The following is a 22,719-nucleotide window of genomic DNA, read 5'->3' on the forward strand; positions in this document are numbered from 1 at the left end:
TCTGATCCAGACTCTGATTATTTACAGACCGCCGCCATATAGCTGGAATATTGCTGAGTGCGGCGTAAAAACTCAACTCACTCACCCTAACCAGGTACATATAATATCCTGCTGTAATATCCTTACAGAAACCGCAGCCGTCATTAATAAGATTAGTGTGAATGAAACACTCATTAAACACAGAAAACACACACACACACAAATTGGAAACGTCACACGAAGTCCTGCAATGGAATCCAAATAACCCAGACTTTACAAATTGGAGTAAAAAAGAAATTACCTTAATAAATAATAATGACGATAACAATCATAATCCATAATGATAATGATGATCGCATACCGATCAACACTGCGTCAGAAAACGTGCTTTCGCAAGTCTCCGTAAGTATTACCAAAGACTACCAAAGATAACCATCATCCCGACTACCAAAACGTACATCTATATAATGTATGAAAGCAACGATTTTCAAAGCGACAAGATGGAATCTGATAAAGGAGGGTGATAGTTTCACAGAACGATGGTCAGGCTCGCTGACTTGGTTTACACGTCATCGGTTCCCAAATGCGTAGATCGATGCTCATGCTGTTGATCACTGGGTTGTCTGGTGCAGACTCGAATATTTACAGACCGCCGTCATATTACTGTGTGCGGCGTTGAACCACAACCAACCACCACAACAGCCCGAGCGCTAGGGGTATCCCCAATGAGCGCTACAACCGTTACAAGAACGAGCATCCCGGTGACAAACTATTTTAAGTGTTTATTCGCAACCAACCCCCATCGGCCACCACACTCAAGCATCCATATACTGACATTCGCCTTCTTCGCAGTTAGCTTCACACCATGTTAGGTAAAAAAACACTAACAAGACAATGGTTAGTTAAGTTTCAACAACGAAGCGTCTAATATCAATAAAACTTGTTAAGTATTAAATAATTGTATTGAAGATATCTCACCACTTGCTACTTCCCGAACGTCTGACGGAAAAGTTATTTGAAGGTGAGGTGAAATGGGGTTTAACGTCGCACTTAAGAATATTTCGCTCATATGAGGACGTGCATGCGTGTGTATATGTGATGACTGCTTGTACTAGCCAGGACTTAAGCTGGTTTTATAGCGCTAGCCCACTGAGATACCATGCCGCAGAGAAGCATGAATACCTCACTCCAGGCACATTATACTGACTCCGAGCCGATCAGTTCTTGTTGTACCCATTAATGCAGAGCGCCAGACAGAGAACAACAAGTACCATATTTTAACGTCTTTTGGTATGACGCGGCCGGGAATCGAACCCGCGACCTTCCCTCACTCCGGGCGGGTGACGAAGAGAGCCTATGGTCGAAGATGTAAGTTAAGAAAATATGAAAACATGTCGAGTGAAATAGTAAAGCGATGATGCAATAATTTTAACATATATGTTTCGTTTGTTTTACCTAGCTTTTCTGTCAGGAAAGCCTCAATTGAATATCAAATTATTCAGATTTGCACCATTTTAGATCGGTAGACACATAAGGATGTACTGAACGTTTCGGGTAAACGTGTGTTCAATGCCTACCGTAGGTCTTTGTCTTGGGCACGATGACGAACTTCCAGACGAGGGAATATGACGAGGATGATGACGAAGAGTAGGATGACCAAGTACAATAGCGGCGATGATTCCGGGGCTCAAACCTTTGTCTGCGTTCTGTTAAAAATCAAACGTTGTCTGAAATAGGACCTTGGCTGATAAAGAAGCCGAGAACATTGGTGACTCAGACACTTAAGCTTGATTTAAGTCGCCGTGTGGATTCTTGTTGTCTCAAGGCCATTGCTAAATCCTGGACCCAATGTGCGGATTCACAATGTGCTCACCGTACGTTTGTAGCTTAAATATTGAGGTCAATAGTTAAATATGTGTCTCAAACGTGCATCGTCAGTACTTAAATATTTGTTTCAAGCGTGCACCGCCAATACTTCAAAACGTGTCTCAAACGTTCGCCGTCAATACTTCAAAACGTGTCTCATACGTGCACCGCCAATACTTCAAAACGTGTCTCAAACGTGCGCCTTCAATACTTGAATATCTGTCTCAAACATGCACCTTCCTTACTTAAATATCTGTTTCAAACATGCACCATCAATACTATCACATATCTGTCTCAAACGTGCACCGACAGTAATGAAATATTTGCCTCAAAAATGCACGGTCAATACCTATATATTTTTCTCAAACGTGCACCGTCAATACTTCAGTACGTGTCTCAAACGTGCACCGTCTATACTTTAATACGTGTCTCAAACGTGAAACCGTCAGTACTAAAATATCTGTATCCAACGTGCACCGTCAAAACTTAAATATTTGTTTCAAACGCGCACCGTCAATACTTCAAAACGTGTCTCAAACGTTCGCCGTCAATCCTTCAAAACGTGTCTCAAACGTGCACCGCCAATACTTCAAAACGTGTCTCAAACGTGCGCCTTCAACGGGTCTTAAATATTTGTCTCAAACAAACATATCTGTACCTTCCTTTACTTAAATATCTGTCTCAAACGTGCACCGTCAATACTCAAACGTGAAATATTGTTCTCAAACTTAAATATTTGTCACCGCCAATATCTGTTAATATATCTGTTTCTCAAAACATGCTTTAATATATCTGTTTCCATCAATACTATAAAATATCTGTCTCAAACGTGCACCGTCAGTAATGAAATATTTGCCTCAAAAATGCACGGTCAATACCTATATATTTTTCTCAAACGTGCACCGTCAATACTTCAGTACGTGTCTCAAACGTGCACCGTCTATACTTTAATACGTGTCTCAAACGTGCACCGTCTATACTTCAATACGTGTATCAAACGTGCACCGTCTATACTTCAATACGTGTCTCAAACGGGAAACCGTCAGTACTAAAATATCTGTATCCAACGTGCACCGTCAAAACTTAAATATTTGTTTCAAACGCGCACCGTCAATCCTTCAAAACGTGTCTCAAACGTGCACCGCCAATACTTCAAAACGTGTCTCAAACGTGCGCATCCAATACTTAAATAGTTGTCTCAAACATGCACCTTCCTTACTTAAATATCTGTCTCGAACGTGCACCGTCAATACTGAAATATTGTTCTCAAACGTGCACCGTCAATACTTTAATATATCTGTTTCAAACATGCACCATCAATACTTTAAAATATCTGTCTCAAACGTGCACCGTCAGTAATGAAATATTTGCCTCAAAATTCAATAGGTCAATACCTATATATAAACTTTTTCTCAAACGTGCACCGTCAATACTTCAGTACGTGTCTCAAACGTGCACCGTCTATACTTTAATACGTGTCTCAAACGTGCACCGTCTCAAACTTCAATACGTGTCTCAAAGATGTGCACCGTCTATACTTCAATGCGTGTCTCAAACGTGAAACCGTCAGTACTAAAATATCTGTATCAAACGTACACCGTCAAAAACTTAAATATTTGTTTCAAACGCGCACCGTCAATACTTCAAAACGTGTCTCAAACGTGCACCGCCAATTCTTCAAAACGTGTCTCAGACGTTCGCCGTCAATCCTTCAAAACGATGTCTCAAACGTGCACCGCCAATACTTCAAAACGTGTCTCAAACGTGCGCATCTTCAATACTTAAATAGTTGTCTCAAACATGCACCTTCCTTACTTAAATATCCGTCTCAAACGTGCACCGTCAGTACTGAAATATTGTTCTCAAACGTGCACCGTCAATACTTTAATATATCTGTTTCAAACATGCACCATCAATACTATAAAATATCTGTCTCAAACGTGCACCGTCAGTAATGAAATATTTGCCTCAAAATGCAATAGGTCAATACCTATATATTTTTTCTCAAACGTGCCCCGTCAATACTTCAGTACGTGTCTCAAACGTGCACCGTCTATACTTTAATACGTGTCTCAAACGTGCACCGTCTATACTTCAATACGTGTCTCAAACGTGCACCGTCTATACTTCAATGCGTGTCTCAAACGTGAAACCGTCAGTACTAAAATATCTGTATCAAACGTGCACGGTCAATACTTAAATATTTGTCACAAACGAGCATCGTTAATACTTAAATATTTGTCACACATTTGTACCGTAAATATATTAATATTCGTCACAAACGTGCCGTGTATTATGTACTCACAGTCGGCCCACACGAGACTCCGTACGCCATCTTGCCATCCACCATCATGTAGGGCATCAGGCTAACACTCTGTCCGCCGAAACTGTACTTCACACCATTCTCCACGTCCTTGCACATTTCGTCCATTGCCTGACTGACGCCAGCGTTGCTGCCCTCCAACACCAGTGTGGCGAGGACGCTGCCTGTAACAGCGATAGTGAATGAGTGAGTTTAGTTTTACGCCGCTTATAACAATATTCTAGCAATATCACGGTGGGGGACACCAGAAATGGGCTTCACACATTGTACCCATGTCGGGAATCGAACCCGGACCTTAGGCGTGACGAGCGACCGCTTTAACCACTAGGCTACCCACCGCCCCTGTAACAGTGAGAGAATGGGTTAGGTTTTATTAATTCGTTTTTAAAACTCTGTGTTTAAGTGAATAAAACGTTTACTTTGGCCAATCCTTAGACAACTGGCTGTGTAATACCCAAAGAGCTTTAAAATTAGTCTTCTTGGGCTCAGTCGAGTTTTCTGAAAGGGATATCTTTGGGTGTCTGCCTATGGGTATCCAGTGGGTTAGCACTGTAAAACATGTATTAGAAGAGACTTCGCTTCTAGGTATTTACAAACGCAAGTTGATCTTAGCAGATCTAAGGGACGCAACTCCGCACATGCCCTGGAGGCGCCTTAGAACAAAAGCTCACCCGTGATTCCGGTGCCATGCAATAAAACCAACCTTGCTCAAGTAGTTTAATTTCTTGGATTATTATTCATATTTTGAAAATATGCATTCTTTTATCGTTGAATGTCAGCACCATCACTTTCGAAAATTACAGCTCCAGACACGGACGTACTCACCTGATGCTGCCGTGGAGTCTTTAACTTTCATTCCTTTGTTTTTCTTTGGGATGCCCCAATTCCCTGCCGAACCTCGCCACATCCTTAGCTGACTGCATCGGGGTCATACCTGGTGTCGAACTTGACCTGACACATAGTCGTCTTCTCCTTGGGCATTCCTTCCAAGGCAGCGTTGCTGATGTCAATGTAGCCCTCGTAGATGAAGTCGTAATCCGCTGGCGTTGACGTCACATGGAATTTCGATGTAGTAGCGCCCGATTTCGTCAATTTCGAGGTCACTGAAAGTGGCCAAGCCGGTGGAAGCGTCGAAGCTGACCGTCTTCGTCCTGGATTAGAGGTCATAGTTGCCCTCCGTCATCGAAGTGCTGTCACCGACCACGTGTGACCCTGGATTAGAGAAGTGCATGAGTGACTGAACAAACCGAAACATGAGTCTCTTTAACCTATTCCGACAATGACCTACTTTTCAGCCGATGCGAATTTTCTCGTGTGAAAGTGAAAAGAGACACTACAAACAACTATGGTTACACTAAATTCCTATTCCTCGTTTCATAAAACTAAACTCACTCACTCACTCACACTGATTTTCTGTAACCCACAGCCATTTTGACTACTTTAACCCACAATGTAATCGGTCTCGGCGGAAAATCGATACTGGTTAATATTTGGTGCTACAATCATGCATTCATTATGTTTAATACACAATTATAATGTCACTACACTGGGTTCAACGTGAAACGCGATTTGGACGAACCAAAGTTACAATCATGGCGGAGTGTGCGTTCAACAACAAAAGCTGAGAGTGAGTGATTTCGGTTGAATTCCGATAGATCACAGCCTGTTAGCTAACTGTTTACAAGTTGATGGTGTTATTTCAGAAATGCTGAAATACTCATTTCCTGACATTATGCCCTTCCTGGTTAAAATGTTCAATCGAGTATTTGATACAGGTCGTTTTCCTTCAGTATGGGCGCAATCTATTATTATCCCGTTATATAAAAACGGAAATGCACAAAATCCTGACAATTATAGGGGTATTTCTCTGACTAGTATTCTAGGTAAAACTTTTACATCTATTATCAACAGTAGGTTAACACAATGGTCGAATATGAGAGATTTAATACCGGAACCTCAAGCTGGATTTAGAAAGGACTACTCAACATTTGATCATATATTTACCTTGTATGCTATTATTGAGAGATATTTATCCTTTAGCAAGCGAAAGTTGTATGTAGCTTTTGTAGATTTCAAAAAGGCGTTTGATTCTGTAGATAGAGGTAGAATGTGGAAATGCTTAAGAAATATAGGTTTGAGAGGTAAAATGTATGGTATCATAAGATCGATGTATTCCAATGTAAAGTCATGTGTCCGCTGTGGCTATGGTGTAAGTGACTTTTTCGATTGTCCTGTCGGTCTGCGTCAAGGATGTATTTTAAGTCCTTTACTTTTCTCCTTTTTCATTAACGAATTATATTTAGATATCATGAAGTCTGGTAAACATGGCATCCAACTTTCTCCCGATGTAATCGAACTTTTTATGTTATTATTTGCTGATGATGTCATTCTTATGTCCAGCTCTGTAATTGGTCTTCAAAACCAAATAGATATACTCTCAGCGTATACAGATAAATGGCAGTTGAGTGTGAATCTAGATAAAACAAACATCGTTATATTCCGTAGAGGTGGTCCTTTGTCGGCTAGAGAGAAATGTTTTTTTAAAGATAAACGTATGAATGTTGTGAATGATTATAAATACCTTGGCATATTGTTTACCCATACGCTGAATCTGAATAAGTCCGTACTTAACCTGGCGAGGAGAGCAAAGAAAGCTCTTTTACAACTTCACTCTGTTGTTCCTATGCTCGGTCTTGTTCCACCGACTATTTACTTCAAATTATTTGACTCTCAGATACAACCGATTTTACTGTATGGATCTGAAATATGGGGTGTTAACGAGTATTATACCATAGAGAATTATATCATTTGCTTGCCTGTAAAAAGTTTCTAAATGTTGGTTTGTCAACACCAAATGTTATGGTTTATGGTGAATGTGGGAGGTTCCCATTGTACATATCATCTTATTGTCGTTGTTTAAAATATTGGTGTAAAATAATTAATATGTCTGAACATCGTTTACCTAAAAAAGCTTTCAATATGCTTTTACATCTTGATTATCTTGGAAAGAATAACTAGACATCCCATATTCGCACCTTACTATTTAGATATGGTTTTGGTTGTATTTGGTTATCACAGACAGTTGGCAATGCAAATATGTTTATTAAACAGTTTCGTATGCGGGCTATTGATATGTTTAAGCTGGAATGGCATTCAACTATTAATGAAAGTTCTAGATATGATTCATATCGTCAATTTAAGTCGTTGCTTGAGCCAGAGTGTTATCTTGCTCACCTTCAATACAGAAATATTCGCAATGCTTTTATACGGTTTAGATTAGGCCTTAATGATTTATTAATTAACCGTGGGAGATATGTTTCTATGGAAAAAAACCAAAGATTATGTCCATTCTGTTTCATTATTGAAGATGAATTCCATTTTATGTTTATTTGTCCTGTATATGAAAATCTAAGAAATAAGTATCTACCGCAACTGTCTTTATCTCAAATCAACGTTAATCTATTGTCTTTCTTACTTTCCTGCAAAGAACCTCCAAAACAACACAAAGTTGCTCTATTTATCTACAATGCTTTTTTGTTAAGAAAAGAATTGATTAGTTAGAAAATTGATTATATATGCCATTGTCAAGATGTATCTCTTTTGTATATGGGCCTATGGCCTTTCATACAATAAATAATTGAATATTGAAATCCACATGTAACCTAGGATTGGTTTGTGTGTTGGTTTTTTGTTTAACGCAGCACTCAGCAATATTCCAGCTATATGGCGGCGGTCGATAAATAATCGAGTCTGAATCAGACAATCCAGTGATAAATAGCATGAGCATCGATCTACGCAATGGGATAAGATGACAAGTGTCAACCAAGTTAGCGAACCTGACCACCCTATCCCTTTAATCGCCTCTTACGACAAGCATGGATTACTGAAGATTCTAACCCGATCTTCACGGGTTGTAACCTAGGAACAGCATTTGGGAAACGATGATTCGAATCCGAGACCACTGTTGTGCCAAAGGGACGAAACTCTGCATACGGGTGGCCTTCGACGACAGGGAAAATCATGTCCCTTAGGAAAAGGAGATATCTGATTAATTTTCTGGTGTTGACATCTACGACATGGACGTTGACAACTACGACATGGAAATCTTACCCTCCACGCTATATCCGACAGGGGCATGTTCGTTCCCTTATCCTTCAGCTTCAGTTGGAGAGACATTGGACTGTCTTCGAACGGTATTTCCGTTCTATTGGCTACGTAGGCGCTTAGTTCCCTCTTTAAGATGGTTAGAGCAGGGGAGACCTCTGTGAAGTTGGACTCTGGCGAGATGACGTTGAATTCTACCATGTAATCTGACCCTAGGTGAGAAATGTAAAGATCGGTGAAGTTGGCCCATCCATCCGTCATGTTCACCACTGTGTTTCCTCCCAACATGGCGGACGCGTGACTTCCGGCTCCTGTTTTCAACGTGGCTTCAATCTGCCATGGGTTAAGATCTGTTCCCAGTTTCTCAAGGGCAGCTCCCTGGAATTAAAACGGCGAGTGAGTGAGTAAGTTGGTGTGAGTGAGTGAGTGAGTTTACTTTTACGCTGCTTTTGGCAATATTCCAGCAATATCACGGTCGGGGGACACCAGGGCTTCACACATTGTACCCATGTGGGGAATCGAACCGGGATCGTCGGCAACCCAACCATCCCAATTTTACTTACGGAATCATCGTACAGCCTCAGCCTCATCGGAGTGAGGAAGGGTTGTCCTTCACGTCCTTCAACAGCTGGTTCAAAGAAGCTCATCCTTCCAGCCTTTGACAGCGTGACCGGCTTCGTGTCGGGCTCCACGTGTTTCCAGGCCTCGCTGGCCACAGGGGGGAGGGGTGGGGTCACGGTCACGCTAGTAGGGTATGATCCACCCGGACCAATGTTTAGGCTACCAAGGGCAACGGCATTAGTTACTGCTGCAGTCGCACTGTCCAGAGCCTCATACGACGTCGCGCTTCCCGCGGCGGTACCAGGGGGGTCACCGTACTCCACCACCACCCTCGTCTCCGTGACAGCACGTCGTCGCCGAGATCCGGACGCTCGAACGATTTTCACAATCCTGACCTTGCTAGGGTCAACGTTTAGGAACTTGGCGAGATTCTGGACAATGTTTTCGCCGAAGAATTCCTCCTCGGTCATGAAGGTCAGCCCGACAACGAACTGATTTGTTGTTCGGATCTCCACGGGTGTCGACCCACGGAGATTGACGAACATCATCCCTTCTTCTTGGATCATGCAGTTCTCCCCGTGTGTAGCCGTCGCCGGGTCGGGGAGGCATTGGGTGTTGGTGATGTCGCTTTTGTAGGCGAACTTGCCGTTCTTCATTTCGCCATTGTTGGGAATGATGTACGTGTCGCCGACGTAGACGTCGAGCCTGTGCCGTTCGGCGTAATACACCCCCACCCTGGCGGACTTGGTGTTGTCCGCGTTTAGCAGTTGGAGTCGCAGAACCTGGGGGGACGTTCCGGTGAAGTAGATGTCACTGTTGTCACCTGCAACAGCGGGAGAGATTGGTTATAAGTCTTTAATGATATGACAGTAATATCATGGTATTTCAGCTGACGGAGTAAATAGAGTCAAAGTCACACGCCAATTTGTTCACCGACAGAGGTTTATCATATATCTTCTGTTTGCTTGTTGTTTAACGCTGTATAAATATTCCACCTCTACGGCAGACATCTGACAAGGATGGGAAAGTGATTTTCCTAATAATGGACAGGGGTTATGACTCATTTCTTTTGATAGGGCACCGATTTTCCTAATATTGGATAGAGGTTTATCTCAGGCTTCTTCTGACAGGGATGGGACACTGATTTTCCTAATATTGGATAGGGGTTTATCTCTGATCTTCTGACAGGGATGGGAACGGGACGCTGACCTTCCTAGTAACGGACAAGGCTTTACCACTGATCTTCTAACAGGGATAGGGGCGGGACGCTGATCTTCCTTCTAACGGTCAGGGGTTTACCACTGATCTTCTAACAGAGATAGGGGCGGGACGCGGATCTTCCTTCTAACGGTCAGGGGTTTACCACTGATCTTCTAACAGGGATAGGGGCGGGACGCTGATCTTCCTTCTAACGGTCAGGGGTTTACCACTGATCTTCTAACAGGGATAGGGGCGGGACGCTGATCTTCCTTCTTACGGTCAGATCTTTTACCACCGATCTTCTAACAGGGATAGCGGCGGACGCTGATCTAACGGTCAGGGTTTACCACTGATCTTCTTCTAACTAGTGACAGTCAGGGGTTTACCACTGATCTTCTAACAGGGATAGGGGCGGGACGCTGATCTTCCTTCTAACGGTCAGGGGTTTACCACTGATCTTCTAACAGGGATAGGGGCGGGATGCTGACCTTCGATTCCATATAACGGACAGGGGTTTACGACTGATCTTCTAACAGGGATAGCGACGGGACGCTGATCTTCCTTACAACGAACATAGTTTGATCACTGATCGTCTTCTGATGTGCACGTGCGCGGGTACGGGACACGTGTCCACTAACTGGACACGGGTGTGATATCAATTAATCGGCAACTGACCTTTCGGTACTAAGGCATGGAAGGTTGAAATCCTCTTTTGACACGTGTAGCCTGCACACCAGCCGTGGTCCTGGGGGCCGTTGATGAGGTCGACATATTGGTTGCTGAGGACGGCGACAGGTGACAGCCGTCTCAACTCTGTGTCCTCATCCATGTTCTCAAGGACCAGCATCAAGTGCTCGATGTCGTGACATTCATAAGCATTCCATTTGTCATTGAAGGCACACTGTGCATTACGCACAATACCTACAAACACAAAACCATTGTAGTGAGGTGAGGTGAGGTGAAATTGGGTTTAACGGCGTGCTTGAGAATAACCAATATGTCGAGAATATTTCGCTCATATGACGACGTGCATGCGTGTGTATGTGTATGTGCGGCTGCTTGTACTAGCTGATTTTATAGTGCTAGTGTAGCGGCCGTAAAATTTCCAAGTCCCGTGCTGGGATTCGAACGAAGGACCTTCTGATCAGAAGTCGGACGCCTTGTCCACATGACCAAAGACGTTAACCCCGTCAGCAAGCAGACAAGGTAAGGATGTCATCTGTGGGATGACTCCACGCCCTGCTACATACACCCCCGTCAGCAGAAGGCATGTCCCGAGCCGCATAGTTGGGAACTGAGACTTATTTTGCTCAAATTTCATATGAACCTGCTCAGCCCCACGTTGGGCGCCAATGTAGCGGCCGTAAACTTTCCTAGTCCCGTGCTGGGATTCGAACGACGGACCTTCTGATCAAAAGTCGGACGTTTTATCCACATGACCAAAGAGGTTAACCCGGTCAACAAGCTGACAAGGTAAGGATGTCATCTGTGGGATGACTCCACGCCCTGCTACACTAGCCCACTGAGATACCATGCCGTAATGAAGCATGAATACCCCACTCAGACACAGTATACTGACTCCGAGCCCACCAGTCCTTGTTGTACCTTATTAATGCCGAGCGCCAGGCAGGGACCAACAAGTACCATATTTTAACGTCTTTTGGTATGACGCGGTCGGGGATCGAACCCGCGACCTTCCGCTCTCCGGGCGGACGCTCTAACCACTACACCACGGAGGCGGTTAAACCATTGTAGGGAGGGTGTGGCTGGTTTGTTTGTGGGTTTACGCCGCACTCAGCAATATTCCAGCTATATGGTGACGGTCTGTAAATAACCGTGAGTGAGGTTTACGCTGGAATGTGCAATATTCCAAAATGGCGGAGGTCTGTAAATAATCGAATTTGGACCAGACAACTGTAAATAACCGAGTCAATCTGGTGAACAACAACATGAGCATCGATTTATGCAATCATGATATGATGACATGTGTCAACCAAGTCAGCGAGGCTGACCACCCGATCCCTTTAGTCGCCTCTTACGACAAGCATGGGTTACTGAAGTCTGAATCGACCATGATAGGATTCTGATTTACACAAGGGACAAAACCCTGCGTGATATTGTCAATAAAGTTTGTCTTAAAAAATGGTATAATTGATTATATTGATTCTTTTGTGTATTTCGGATTGGAGTGTTTGAGATAGTTTGGTTTTACGCCGCACTCAGCAATATTCAGTTATATAGCGGCGGTCTGTAAATAATCGAGTCTGGACCAGACAGTCCAGTGATCAACATCATGAGCATCAATCTACGCAATTGGGATACGATGACGTGTCAACAAAATCAGCGAGCCTGACCACCCAATCCCGTAAGACGCCTTTTACTCGGGTCGGAGGTTCATAACCAAGTAGGTTATTTTAGAATGGTATTAATTATTATTATATCTGAGACCTGACTGTCCAAATCAGTGTTGCCTACCTTTGTTTGGAGCTATCGTAGACACATCGATTCTGTTGCCGGCCAGGTCTGTCAGCATCTGTTTTGGAATCCTGTAATCTCCCAGACCTCTTCGTCTGTCCCCGTCCCACTCCCATTCCGACCTGGAGAGGATGGAACCCGGAGAACCCAGCAGGGAGCCATCCAGGTCTCTGATCAGCAGCTTCTTCATGGCATCACAGTCCATGTCCACACAGTCAGATGGGTTGATCTTGCTGAAGAAGGTGGTTGAGTGAGTGAGTGCTTGTGTGAGTGAGTGGTTGTGTGAATGAGTGAGTGAGGGAGCAATATTACCCCGCACTCAGCAATATTCCAGCTATATTGCTGCAGTCTGTAAATAATCGAGTCTGGACCAGACAATCCAGTGATCAACAGCATAAGCATCGATCTACGCAACCGGGATACGATGACATGTGTCAACCAAGTCAGCGAGCCTGTCCACCCTGTCCCGTTAGTCGGCCCTTACGACAAGCATGGGTTACTGAAGATCAATTCTAACACGGATTTTCAGCAGCATTACATCAATATCACGGTGGGGGACACCAGAAAAGGGTTTCACACATTATACCCTTGTGGAAAAATCGAACCCGAACTGTACTGCGGCACCGAGCCAACGCTTTAACCACTAGGCTACCCCACCAAGAAGAGGTGAATAGGTAATTATATGAACCAACATACCCAACATTTGGATGATGATAGAAGACCCGGTTGTTTTTTAGGTGTAGAATAGAATGACAGCTTCTCCAGATTGACGGGGTGCTGGAGGTCGTCGTTGGCCTTGTTAGTCGTGATGGCGAAATTCTGACTCGTCTCACACGACGGACCAAAACGGGCGAACACGATATCTGAAAGAATATACCGAGATAACCAGTGTGAAAATGATGACGAGACGGCAAGTGGGTGAGTGAGTTTAGTTTGACGCCGTGAGTGAGTGTGGTTTTACGCCGCTTTTAGCAATATTCCAACAATATCACGGTGGGGGACACCAGAAATGGGCTTTACACCTTGTACCCATGTAGGGAATCGGTCTTTGGCGTGACGGTTTAACCACTAGGCTTCCCCATCGATTAGGAAGACGTTTAAAATCGTCAGTCAACAGGTATTCATTCCATAAGTACGGGAGGACTTGCATGAAGAGCGAACGCTTTAAGTACAAGGCAACCCCATCTCCCCTTTAGGCTTAGGTAGTTTGTTATGACTTCTTATCAATAGACGTTACTTTGCAAGGCTATACATTGCGATGTAATTCCTATATCAGCTATAAATGTACCTACCCTTTATAGTCATGATACCACTGATGGAGTTGTATGACATCACATTAGGTAAACCCATCTCCGGGGCCGCATTACCGCCGCCTGTAAACTGAGGGAACAGAAGACCGACCATTGATATTACACCATGGGCAAAGCTTCGTGCCTGGGAGCTGAACCTCCAGTTTTCGTCGCTTGAATCGATCTTGTGTACATTACAGTCGAAGGATGAGGTCTGGCCAACGAACATGGAGTCCGACACCTCAACAAATTTGTCTGAAGTCTGGTGACTTAGGGCACCTGGTCCCACCACCATTGGGAATATACCAATTCCGTTCTCAATGGACGTGATGAACCTTGCCTTCAGACTGGCTACCTGGTTGTAGTATATCCCGTAGTCATAATTCCTCCAAAGCAGAAAGTTTGCAAAGTATATACACGTTGTGCTTACGACATCTTCGTCGGTTATAAACATGGTAATGCCGATCATGCCTGAATGAACCTCGTTTCCGATCCATGTGGCTTCGCCCGAACACTCCTCGCCTCTGACTCTGATTCCGGATCGTTCCGAACCAGCAACGACGTTGTTCTGGAGGACGAGGCCGGATGCTTTCATGGCGTCAATACCTCCATCGAATCTGATATTGGCCGACTCTGCTCTGTCCTGATACGATCCAGGCCACAATGTCAAGGCGACAAGGTTTCTTAAGAGTTGTGTATTTACTGAATCAGATATGATACCTGAAATGAGAATGGGTCAAGGTTAACGGTCACTACTACACTATTCCAGCTACATGGCGGCCGTCTGTAAGTACTTGAATCTGAGACCAAAAAATGATTGATTGATTGTTTAACACCGCATTCAGCAATATTACAGCAAAATGGCGGCGGTCTGTCAATAATCGAGTCTAGACCAGAACGATCCAGTGATCAACATCATGAGCATCGATCTACGCAATTGGGATACGATGTCAGTGAGCCTGACCGTCCGATCCCGTTAGTCGTCTCTTTCGACAAGCATATGGTGCTGAAGGCCAATTCTAACTCGGATCTACACGAGTCCTGAAGTGATTGAGACTCAACAAGAATCCCCTATGTTTCTGATACACATAGGTTCACAACCAGGGCCAAATTGAATTCAATTCTCTCTCAAACTGGCAACGTGAACCCATAACAGGAGATTTGAGGTTGTATGATAATAGGTTCTCTATCTAAGCCTTGGTGTGTGTGTGTTGTTCAATGACTATATATATTTATTGCGCGCGTCTTGTGCGTGTGAGAGTGTATGTGTGTCTGTGTGTGTTTGTGGCTGTGTGCGTATGTCTGCATGTGTTCATTCAGTCGTGCGTGCGTCTATGTGTGTTCGTATGTGTTCGTGTGTTTGTGGCTGCGTGCGTGTGCCTGTATGTGTTCATGTGTGTGTCTGTATGTGTTTGTGTGTGCGTGCGTGTGTCTGTATGTGTCCGTGTGTGCGTGCGTGTCTGTATGTGTTCATGTGTGTGTCTGTATGTGTTTGTGTGTGCGTGCGTGTGTCTGTATGTGTGCGTGCGTGTGCCTGTATGTGTTCATGTGTGTGTCTGTATGTGTTTGTGTGTGCGTGCGTGTGTCTGTATATGTCCGTGTGTGCGTGCGTGTGCCTGTATGTGTTCATGTGTGTGTCTGTATGTGTTTGTGTGTGCGTGCGTGTGAATGTATGTGTTTGTGGCTGCGTGCGTGTGTCTGTATGTATTCGCGTGCTTGTGCGTGCGTGTGTGCATGATCGGTGGTTACCCAGCCCCGGGTACTTTATACTAAATAACGCATTCCTTACGCCCACCAGAAACCTACCCGATCCGACAACATGGTGTATGACGTTGTTGTCGATCTGAAGGTCCTTGACGCCGAAGACGCCGATGGCTGGGGAAAAGCCGTGGTGGAAGGAGCAGTGGGATACGTAGGAAACACGTTTGTCGTCGTTGCGGATGCCGATGAAGGAGAGGGAGAAGCGAGGGTCGTAGGAGCTGGTGTATCCCTCCTGACCCGTGAGGTAGAACTCGACATTCTTGACCTTGGCAACGCCTTGAAACAGGAAATATTAGTCGCTTGTCTGGCAATGCTATAAGTTTAGTTAGACTCTACTACTATCCTACAATCCACATTCTACAATCCACCTTCTACAACGTCCACTACCATAATTGATGCTACTGCTGCTATTATTACTGCTACTTTCTACTTTTACCACCACTGCCAATAAGCAAATAAACCTCAGGTACTTTTACCAGTACTAATATTCAGCATCTATCGCTTGCGACCCAGGTTACCGTCCACTTTAAGGGGGTTTTAATGAGGTCCATCGTCCGTTTAAGGGGTTTCAATGAAGACCATCGTCCGTTTAAGGGGTTTCAATGAAGACCATCGTCTGTTTAAGGGGTTTCAATGAGGACCATCCGTCCGCTTTAAGGGGTTTCAATGAGAACTATCGTCCGTTTAGGGGTTTTTTCTGACGACCAACCGTCCGCTTTAAAGGTGTTTCATAATCAGAATTTCGTCTGCTTCAAAATGGTTTCATATGAGGAGAATACCGATCGCTTTAAGGGGTTAACACTTAGCACAATAACGTCCGCTCTGATGGAATCCCACTAAATATAACACTGTCCGAATAACATACATAACATAACATACGATAACATACTCGGGTTGAGATGCATTTCAGTAGGGAAATAACTGACCATTTTAAGGAGTGAGTGAGTGTGTATGGTTTTACGCCGCTTTTAGCAATATTCCAGCAACATCACGACGGGGGACACCAGAAATGGGCTTCACACATTGTACCCATGTGGGTAATCGAACCCAGGTCTTATGCGTCACCACTAGGCTACCCCACCGCCACCCATCTTGAAGGAGATGTAAAAAAGGATCCGTTCAATTATTAGATTTGAACCAACCCACTGTGTTATTAACGTTCCGTTTACGTATAACAGCATACAAGTTAGTTAGCAGGCAGAAATCCGTCCGTTTAAGAGGGTTAAACTGAGGACCACCCGTCCGCTTTAAAGGTATTTCATAATGAGAATTTCGTGTGTTTTAAGAGGGTTTCATATGGGGAGAACATCTAACGCTTCAAGCGGTTAATACTAACAATAATATCCGCATTGAGGGAATTCCACTAAAGATAATACATCGATTTCAAAGATTTTGGTTTTAAGAGGATTTCAGTAAGGAAACACCTGTCCATTTCAAAGAGATGTCACGAAGGACGATAGGGTCCGTTCAAGGATATGATTTTCCCATAGGTCAACGTTGGCCGTATGTTATACTATGGGTGGGTTATCTGTCTAGATTTTATGAATGTGTGTATAACTATTGACACGCTAATATACAATTGTCTCTCTCTCTCATTATATTTTATCGCCCTCTTTGAGGTTTTGAACCAACCCACCGTGTTATTGACGTGCCGTTTACTTTGTCTAGTAAAACAGCGTAAACGTTAGTTAGCAGACACACAAAGCGGGCTCTTGTGACAAATGTTACGCTTTCTTATTAGATTCATTTCGGGATAGAACAATTCTGGGATTCGAACTCACATCAGAGTTGCGCACCAAGGGTCTAAGTTTTATCAATAATGACCCACGCCTACTGCAGAACCCATCTAGTGCTTTACTTACCACTGTATGATTCGGTCCCATTGGCCCTCGTGCTTGTCGCTACCATGATCCGAGCGCCGAAACTCTCCGTGTACAGGCCCGAGTAGGTCTCTCCGATGATCTTGATGTTCCTTGTCAAAAGTCCCACCTTGGCGGACGCGGTGTAGTTGTGTCCCGTCCCTAGGGTCTCCGACACCACTGGAGAGAGAAGTGAGTGAGTGAATACGAAGCGGTACGCTCTGGTGCATTTTGAGGTAATGAGTAAAGAGATTGCTCAAAGTCGCAAGGTTACAGACACAGCTTTTATCCCTGTCAAACTTTAATAGGAGTAATACTGGTATTAGAACACGTCACAATTTAATTCTGGACACCAAAAAGTCCAGAAACTCTCTGCACTGTGGCCACTTTCTGACAAGGGATTTGACAAAAGTAAACATGCAGCTGTCATGAATATATGATAAGGGTGAATAACTGAAAACATTTTTTTTCGAAAACTCAAAATTTAAACTTGCTCGCCCATGGGAGAATATTAAGTTTCGCCCAGAATTCATGTTTTAAAGGTTGTAAATGAATTAATTTTGACTTGGTTCGGCTAATTTAGAGCGATTTTACAAAACTCGCCCATGGGCGAAAAACATTTGGCCAATGGGCGAGAATATTAACTTTTGCTCAAAATACATGTTTTTCCATGTTTTGGAGTGAGTGACTGAGTTTGGTTTTGCGCCGCTTTTAGCAATATTCCAGCAATATCACGGCGGGGAACACCAGAAATGGGCTTCGCACATTGTACCCTTGTGGGGAATCGAAACAAGTGTCTTCGCCGTGACGAGCGAACGCTGTAACCACTAGGCTACCCCACCGCCCCCCATGATTTGGAGGTTGAAAATGAATGAAAATATGTTCATAAGTATCAGGACACAAACTATCTGGGATGCTAATCGGCACGTGACCCAGACATCTACTGCATACGTAACACCACGTCACTGGTGTAATACGTACATACCGTTACATATTATACTTCCTACATATTATTAAGTCAAAACATCCTACATAGTAAATTGAACAAACTTCATGGATACGTTCTTGTATTGCGTGAGTCCGACATTTCGATACAGATTCTTGTACCGTTGCTAAGCACGTCGTACGCACGTAATTAAAGAAGTGGTTTTCCATGAAGTTTGTTCAATATTGTTGGCCACAACTACTAAATGGCACTGAAAGAAGTTATCCGTTATAGTGTCATGTGTTCACATCATACATACTCCCATGGATATATACAGTGTACTAGAAATACAACCGTGAAGATCCGGGTTAGACTTGATCTTCAGTAACTCATGCTTGTCGTAAGAGGTGACTAACGGGATCGGGTGGTCAGGCTCGCTGACTTGGTTGACACATGTCATCGTATCCTAATAGCGTAGAACGATGTTCATGATGCTGATCAACGGATTGTCTGGTCCAGACTCGATTAGTTACGGACCGCTGCCATATAGCTGGAATATTGCTGAGTGTGGCGTTAAACAACAATCAAGTTGATCACTGGATTGTCTGGTCCAGACTCGATTATTAACAGACCGCTGCCATATAGCTGGAATATTGCTGAGGGCGGCGTTACACAACAATCAAGTTGATCACTGGATTGTCTGGTCTAGACTCGATTATTTACAGACCGCAGCCATATAGCTGTAACACTGCAGAGTGCGGCGTTAAACAACAATCAAGTTGATCACTGGATTGTCTTGTCTAGACTCGATTATTTACAGACCGCAGCCATATAGCTGTAACACTGCAGAGTGTGGCGTTAAACAAAACCAACCAACCAACACCTGCAGACTATACATACCGTCATGCGTGCACACCAAGGTAGTATTCAGCGTCAACCAACCAACCAACACATACCGACCACACATACCGTCATGCGTGTACACCAAGGTAGTATTCAGCGTCAACCAACCAACCAACACATACAGACTATACATACCGTCATGCGTGTACACCAAGGTAGTATTCAGCGTCAACCAACCAACCAACACATACAGACTATACATACCGTCATGCGTGTACACCAAGGTAGTATTCAGTCAACCAACCAACCAACACATACAGACTATACGTGTACACCAAAGGTGGCATTCATCAACCGTGTACAGACTATACATACCGTCATGCGTGTATTCAGGTAGTATTTCAGCGTCAACCAACCAACAACACATACAGACTATACATACCGTCATGCGTGTACACCAAGGTAGTATTCAGCGTCAACCAACCAACTCAACACATACAGACTATACACCGTCATGCGTGTACACCAAGGTAGTATTCAGCGTCAACCAACCAACCAACACATACAGACTATACATACCGTCATGCGTGTACACCAAGGTAGTATTCAGCGTCAACCAACCAACACATACAGACTATACATACCGTCATGCGTGTACACCAAGGTAGTATTCAGCGTCAACCAACCAACCAACACATACAGACTATACATACCGTCATGCGTGTACACCAAGGTAGTATTCAGCGTCAACCAACCAACCAACACATACAGACTATACATACCGTCATGCGTGTACACCAAGGTAGTATTCAGCGTCAACCAACCAACCAACACATACAGACTATACATACCGTCATGCGTGTACACCAAGGTCGTATTCAGCGTCAACCAACCAACCAACACATACAGACTATACATACCGTCATGCGTGTACACCAAGGTAGTATTCAGCGTCAACCAACCAACCAACACATACAGACTATACATACCGTCATGCGTGTACACCAAGGTCGTATTCAGCGTCAACCAACCAACCAACACATACAGACTATACATACCGTCATGCGTGTACACCAAGGTCGTATTCAGCGTCAACCAACCAACCAACACATACAGACTATACATACCGTCATGCGTGTACACCAAGGTCGTATTCAGCGTCAACCAACCAACCAACACATACAGACTATACATACCGTCATGCGTGTACACCAAGGTAGTATTCAGCGTCAAGGTCTTCTTGTCCGATGATACAGATGAGATCTTGAAGGTCTCCGTGTGCCACGCATTGTAAGACGTCGCCGTCAGAAGGATTTCATCTCCCACGCTCCACTCCACAGCCTCGTCCAGTGTTACCTGGTTACCTCCCTTTGCTGCCGTGGTTGCTAGGGACGCCCACGTCATACCCGTGCTCTTGCCATTCAAGTCCAGACCGCCGTAGACAGCTGCAGATGTGGATATATAGATGAACAGTCAATGGGAATTACAACGTGAACAGGCCCGCCATTTCCAGCATTACTGCATTCATGTTCAGAATATGAGGAATGGCCCCCGCAATCCATTGATTGAAATACAGACTAGTACACAATACATCACTTAGATTCTTCCATGTACACAATAGTTTCCAGAGTTTCTACCAACTGCACAATATATCCAGGCGTCTCTGACCATAGCAGGATACATTCCGAAGTCTCAAGCTACTACATAAAACATTCTTCAGTCTGTACCTACTACACGATACATCCATCAGTTTCTTCCATGTACACAATACATTCCCGAGTCTGTACCAACGACACAATATATCCAGGCGTCTCTGACCATAGCAGGATACATTCCGAAGTCCCAAGCTACTACATAAAACATTCTTGAGTCTGTACCTACTACACAATACATTCCCCAGTCTGTACCTAATACTTAATACATTCCCCAGTCTGTACCTACTACACAATACATTCTCCAATCTATACAAACGATACAATACATTCTACAGTCAGTGTCTACGACACTATACATTCCCCAGTCAGTATCTACGACACATTACATTCCCCAGTCTGTACCTACGACACAATACATACCCCAGTCTGTACCTACGACACAATACATTCCCCAGTCTGTACCTACGACACAATGCATTCCCCAGTCTGTACCTACGACACAATACATTCCCCAGTCTGTACCTACGACACAATACATTCCCCAGTCTGTACCTACGACACAATACATTCCCCAGTCTGTACCTACGACATAATGCATTCCCCAGTCTGTACCTACGACACAATACATTCCCCAGTCTGTACCTACGACATAATACACTCCCTAGTCTGTACCTACGATATAATACATTCCCTAGTCTGTACCTAACAAAATACATTCCTCAGTCTGTACCTACGACACAATACATTCTCAGCACCTACGACACAACACACTCCCCAGTCTGTACCTACGACACAATACTTTCCCCAGTCTGTACCTACGACACAATACACTTCCCCAGTCTCTACCTAAGACACAATATATCTCAGAGTTTCTGTCCATAACAGGATACATTCCGGAGTCTCAAGCTACTACATTACACATTCCACAGTTTCTACCTACTACACAATACATCCCTCAGTTTATTCCATGTACACAATAGTTTCCAGAGTTTCTACCTATTACACAATACATCACGGACTCTCTGTCCACAGCAGGATACATTCAAGCTGCTACACACTAACATAATTCTGCAATTTCTTTCTGTTACACAATAGCTTCTGGAGTCTCTGTCGACTGCACATTTAATTCCGGAGCCAAAGCCGACTTCAGAATACGAACCGGAATTTCTGCCTCCTTCACACTACGTTTTTGCCCAATACACAATCTCCACTACGTGCTAATTCCTGAGTCTCTACCTACAGCACCATACATACTGTTGGAAAGTCTCACCTATCCCCTTGGCGCCGGCTGGAGGGCCATCCTCCACGGGATAAGGCGGTGAGCTGTGGGACCCTGACAGGAAGATGTTAGCCTGACCCAGGAAGGGCTTATCTGGCCAGCCAATCACAAGCCGCCCGTACACGACAATCATCTTTGCTCGGAAGTTAAAGGTTTTCGTTGCGACGTTATCGAATTCAAGCGCGCCGATGATAACCACAGTACCTAGGGTAGGGATGCTCTCCTCATCCGCAACGATCCAGTAATCTTGAAGAAAAGATTCACTGTTTAGATGAGCCAACGACATTGAAACATTTACCACGACGTTAGCTTTAAAATGCACAAATATGTCTTTTACACAATTTTAGAAAATGGAAGAAGGGTTTCATGTTCCTGCAACATCGGTTGATGTGGAGTGAGTGAGTGGGTTTAGTTTCATGCCGCCTTTAGCCATATTCCAGCAATATCACTGCGAGGAACACTAGGAATGGGCTTCGTACATTGTACCCATATGGGGAATCGAACCGGTCTTTGGCGTGACGGGTGAACGCTTCAACCACTAAGGCTGCACCACCACCTCTATTGATGTGGATGAGAGACCCATGATAGTCGTGTCACCAG

At 44.1% G+C, this 22,719-nt stretch overlaps 2 protein-coding genes across 2 annotated transcripts in view; both read right to left on the reverse strand.

Moving 5' to 3' along the window:
* Positions 1–212: 212 nt before the first annotated feature.
* On the reverse strand, positions 213–5,227 carry LOC124259780. The gene is made up of 4 exons (XM_046693988.1): positions 4,994–5,227; positions 4,151–4,332; positions 1,557–1,685; positions 213–224 (listed from the first exon to the last, which is right to left on the reverse strand). Exons 1-4 carry the CDS (start codon positions 5,073–5,075, stop codon positions 213–215), a joined length of 405 nt encoding a protein of 134 aa, XP_046549944.1. The 5' UTR covers positions 5,076–5,227.
* A 110-nt stretch (positions 5,228–5,337) lies between these two features.
* LOC124259805 (fibrocystin-L-like) overlaps positions 5,338–22,719 on the reverse strand; it is a 144,484-nt gene continuing 127,102 nt past the window's right edge. The window contains 13 exon segments of the mRNA XM_046694010.1: positions 5,338–5,380; positions 8,279–8,650; positions 8,836–9,656; positions 10,709–10,954; positions 12,509–12,741; positions 13,205–13,236; positions 13,238–13,371; positions 13,801–14,517; positions 15,604–15,834; positions 17,421–17,597; positions 19,312–19,476; positions 20,382–20,630; positions 22,111–22,365. Of these exon segments, the coding sequence (XP_046549966.1) occupies positions 5,348–5,380; positions 8,279–8,650; positions 8,836–9,656; positions 10,709–10,954; positions 12,509–12,741; positions 13,205–13,236; positions 13,238–13,371; positions 13,801–14,517; positions 15,604–15,834; positions 17,421–17,597; positions 19,312–19,476; positions 20,382–20,630; positions 22,111–22,365 (3,665 nt within the window). The 3' untranslated portion in view covers positions 5,338–5,347.

The sequence above is a fragment of the Haliotis rubra genome, unplaced genomic scaffold (assembly GCF_003918875.1).
Source record: "Haliotis rubra isolate DU_JTF1 unplaced genomic scaffold, ASM391887v1 Scf1182, whole genome shotgun sequence".
Taxonomy (NCBI): domain Eukaryota; kingdom Metazoa; phylum Mollusca; class Gastropoda; order Lepetellida; family Haliotidae; genus Haliotis; species Haliotis rubra.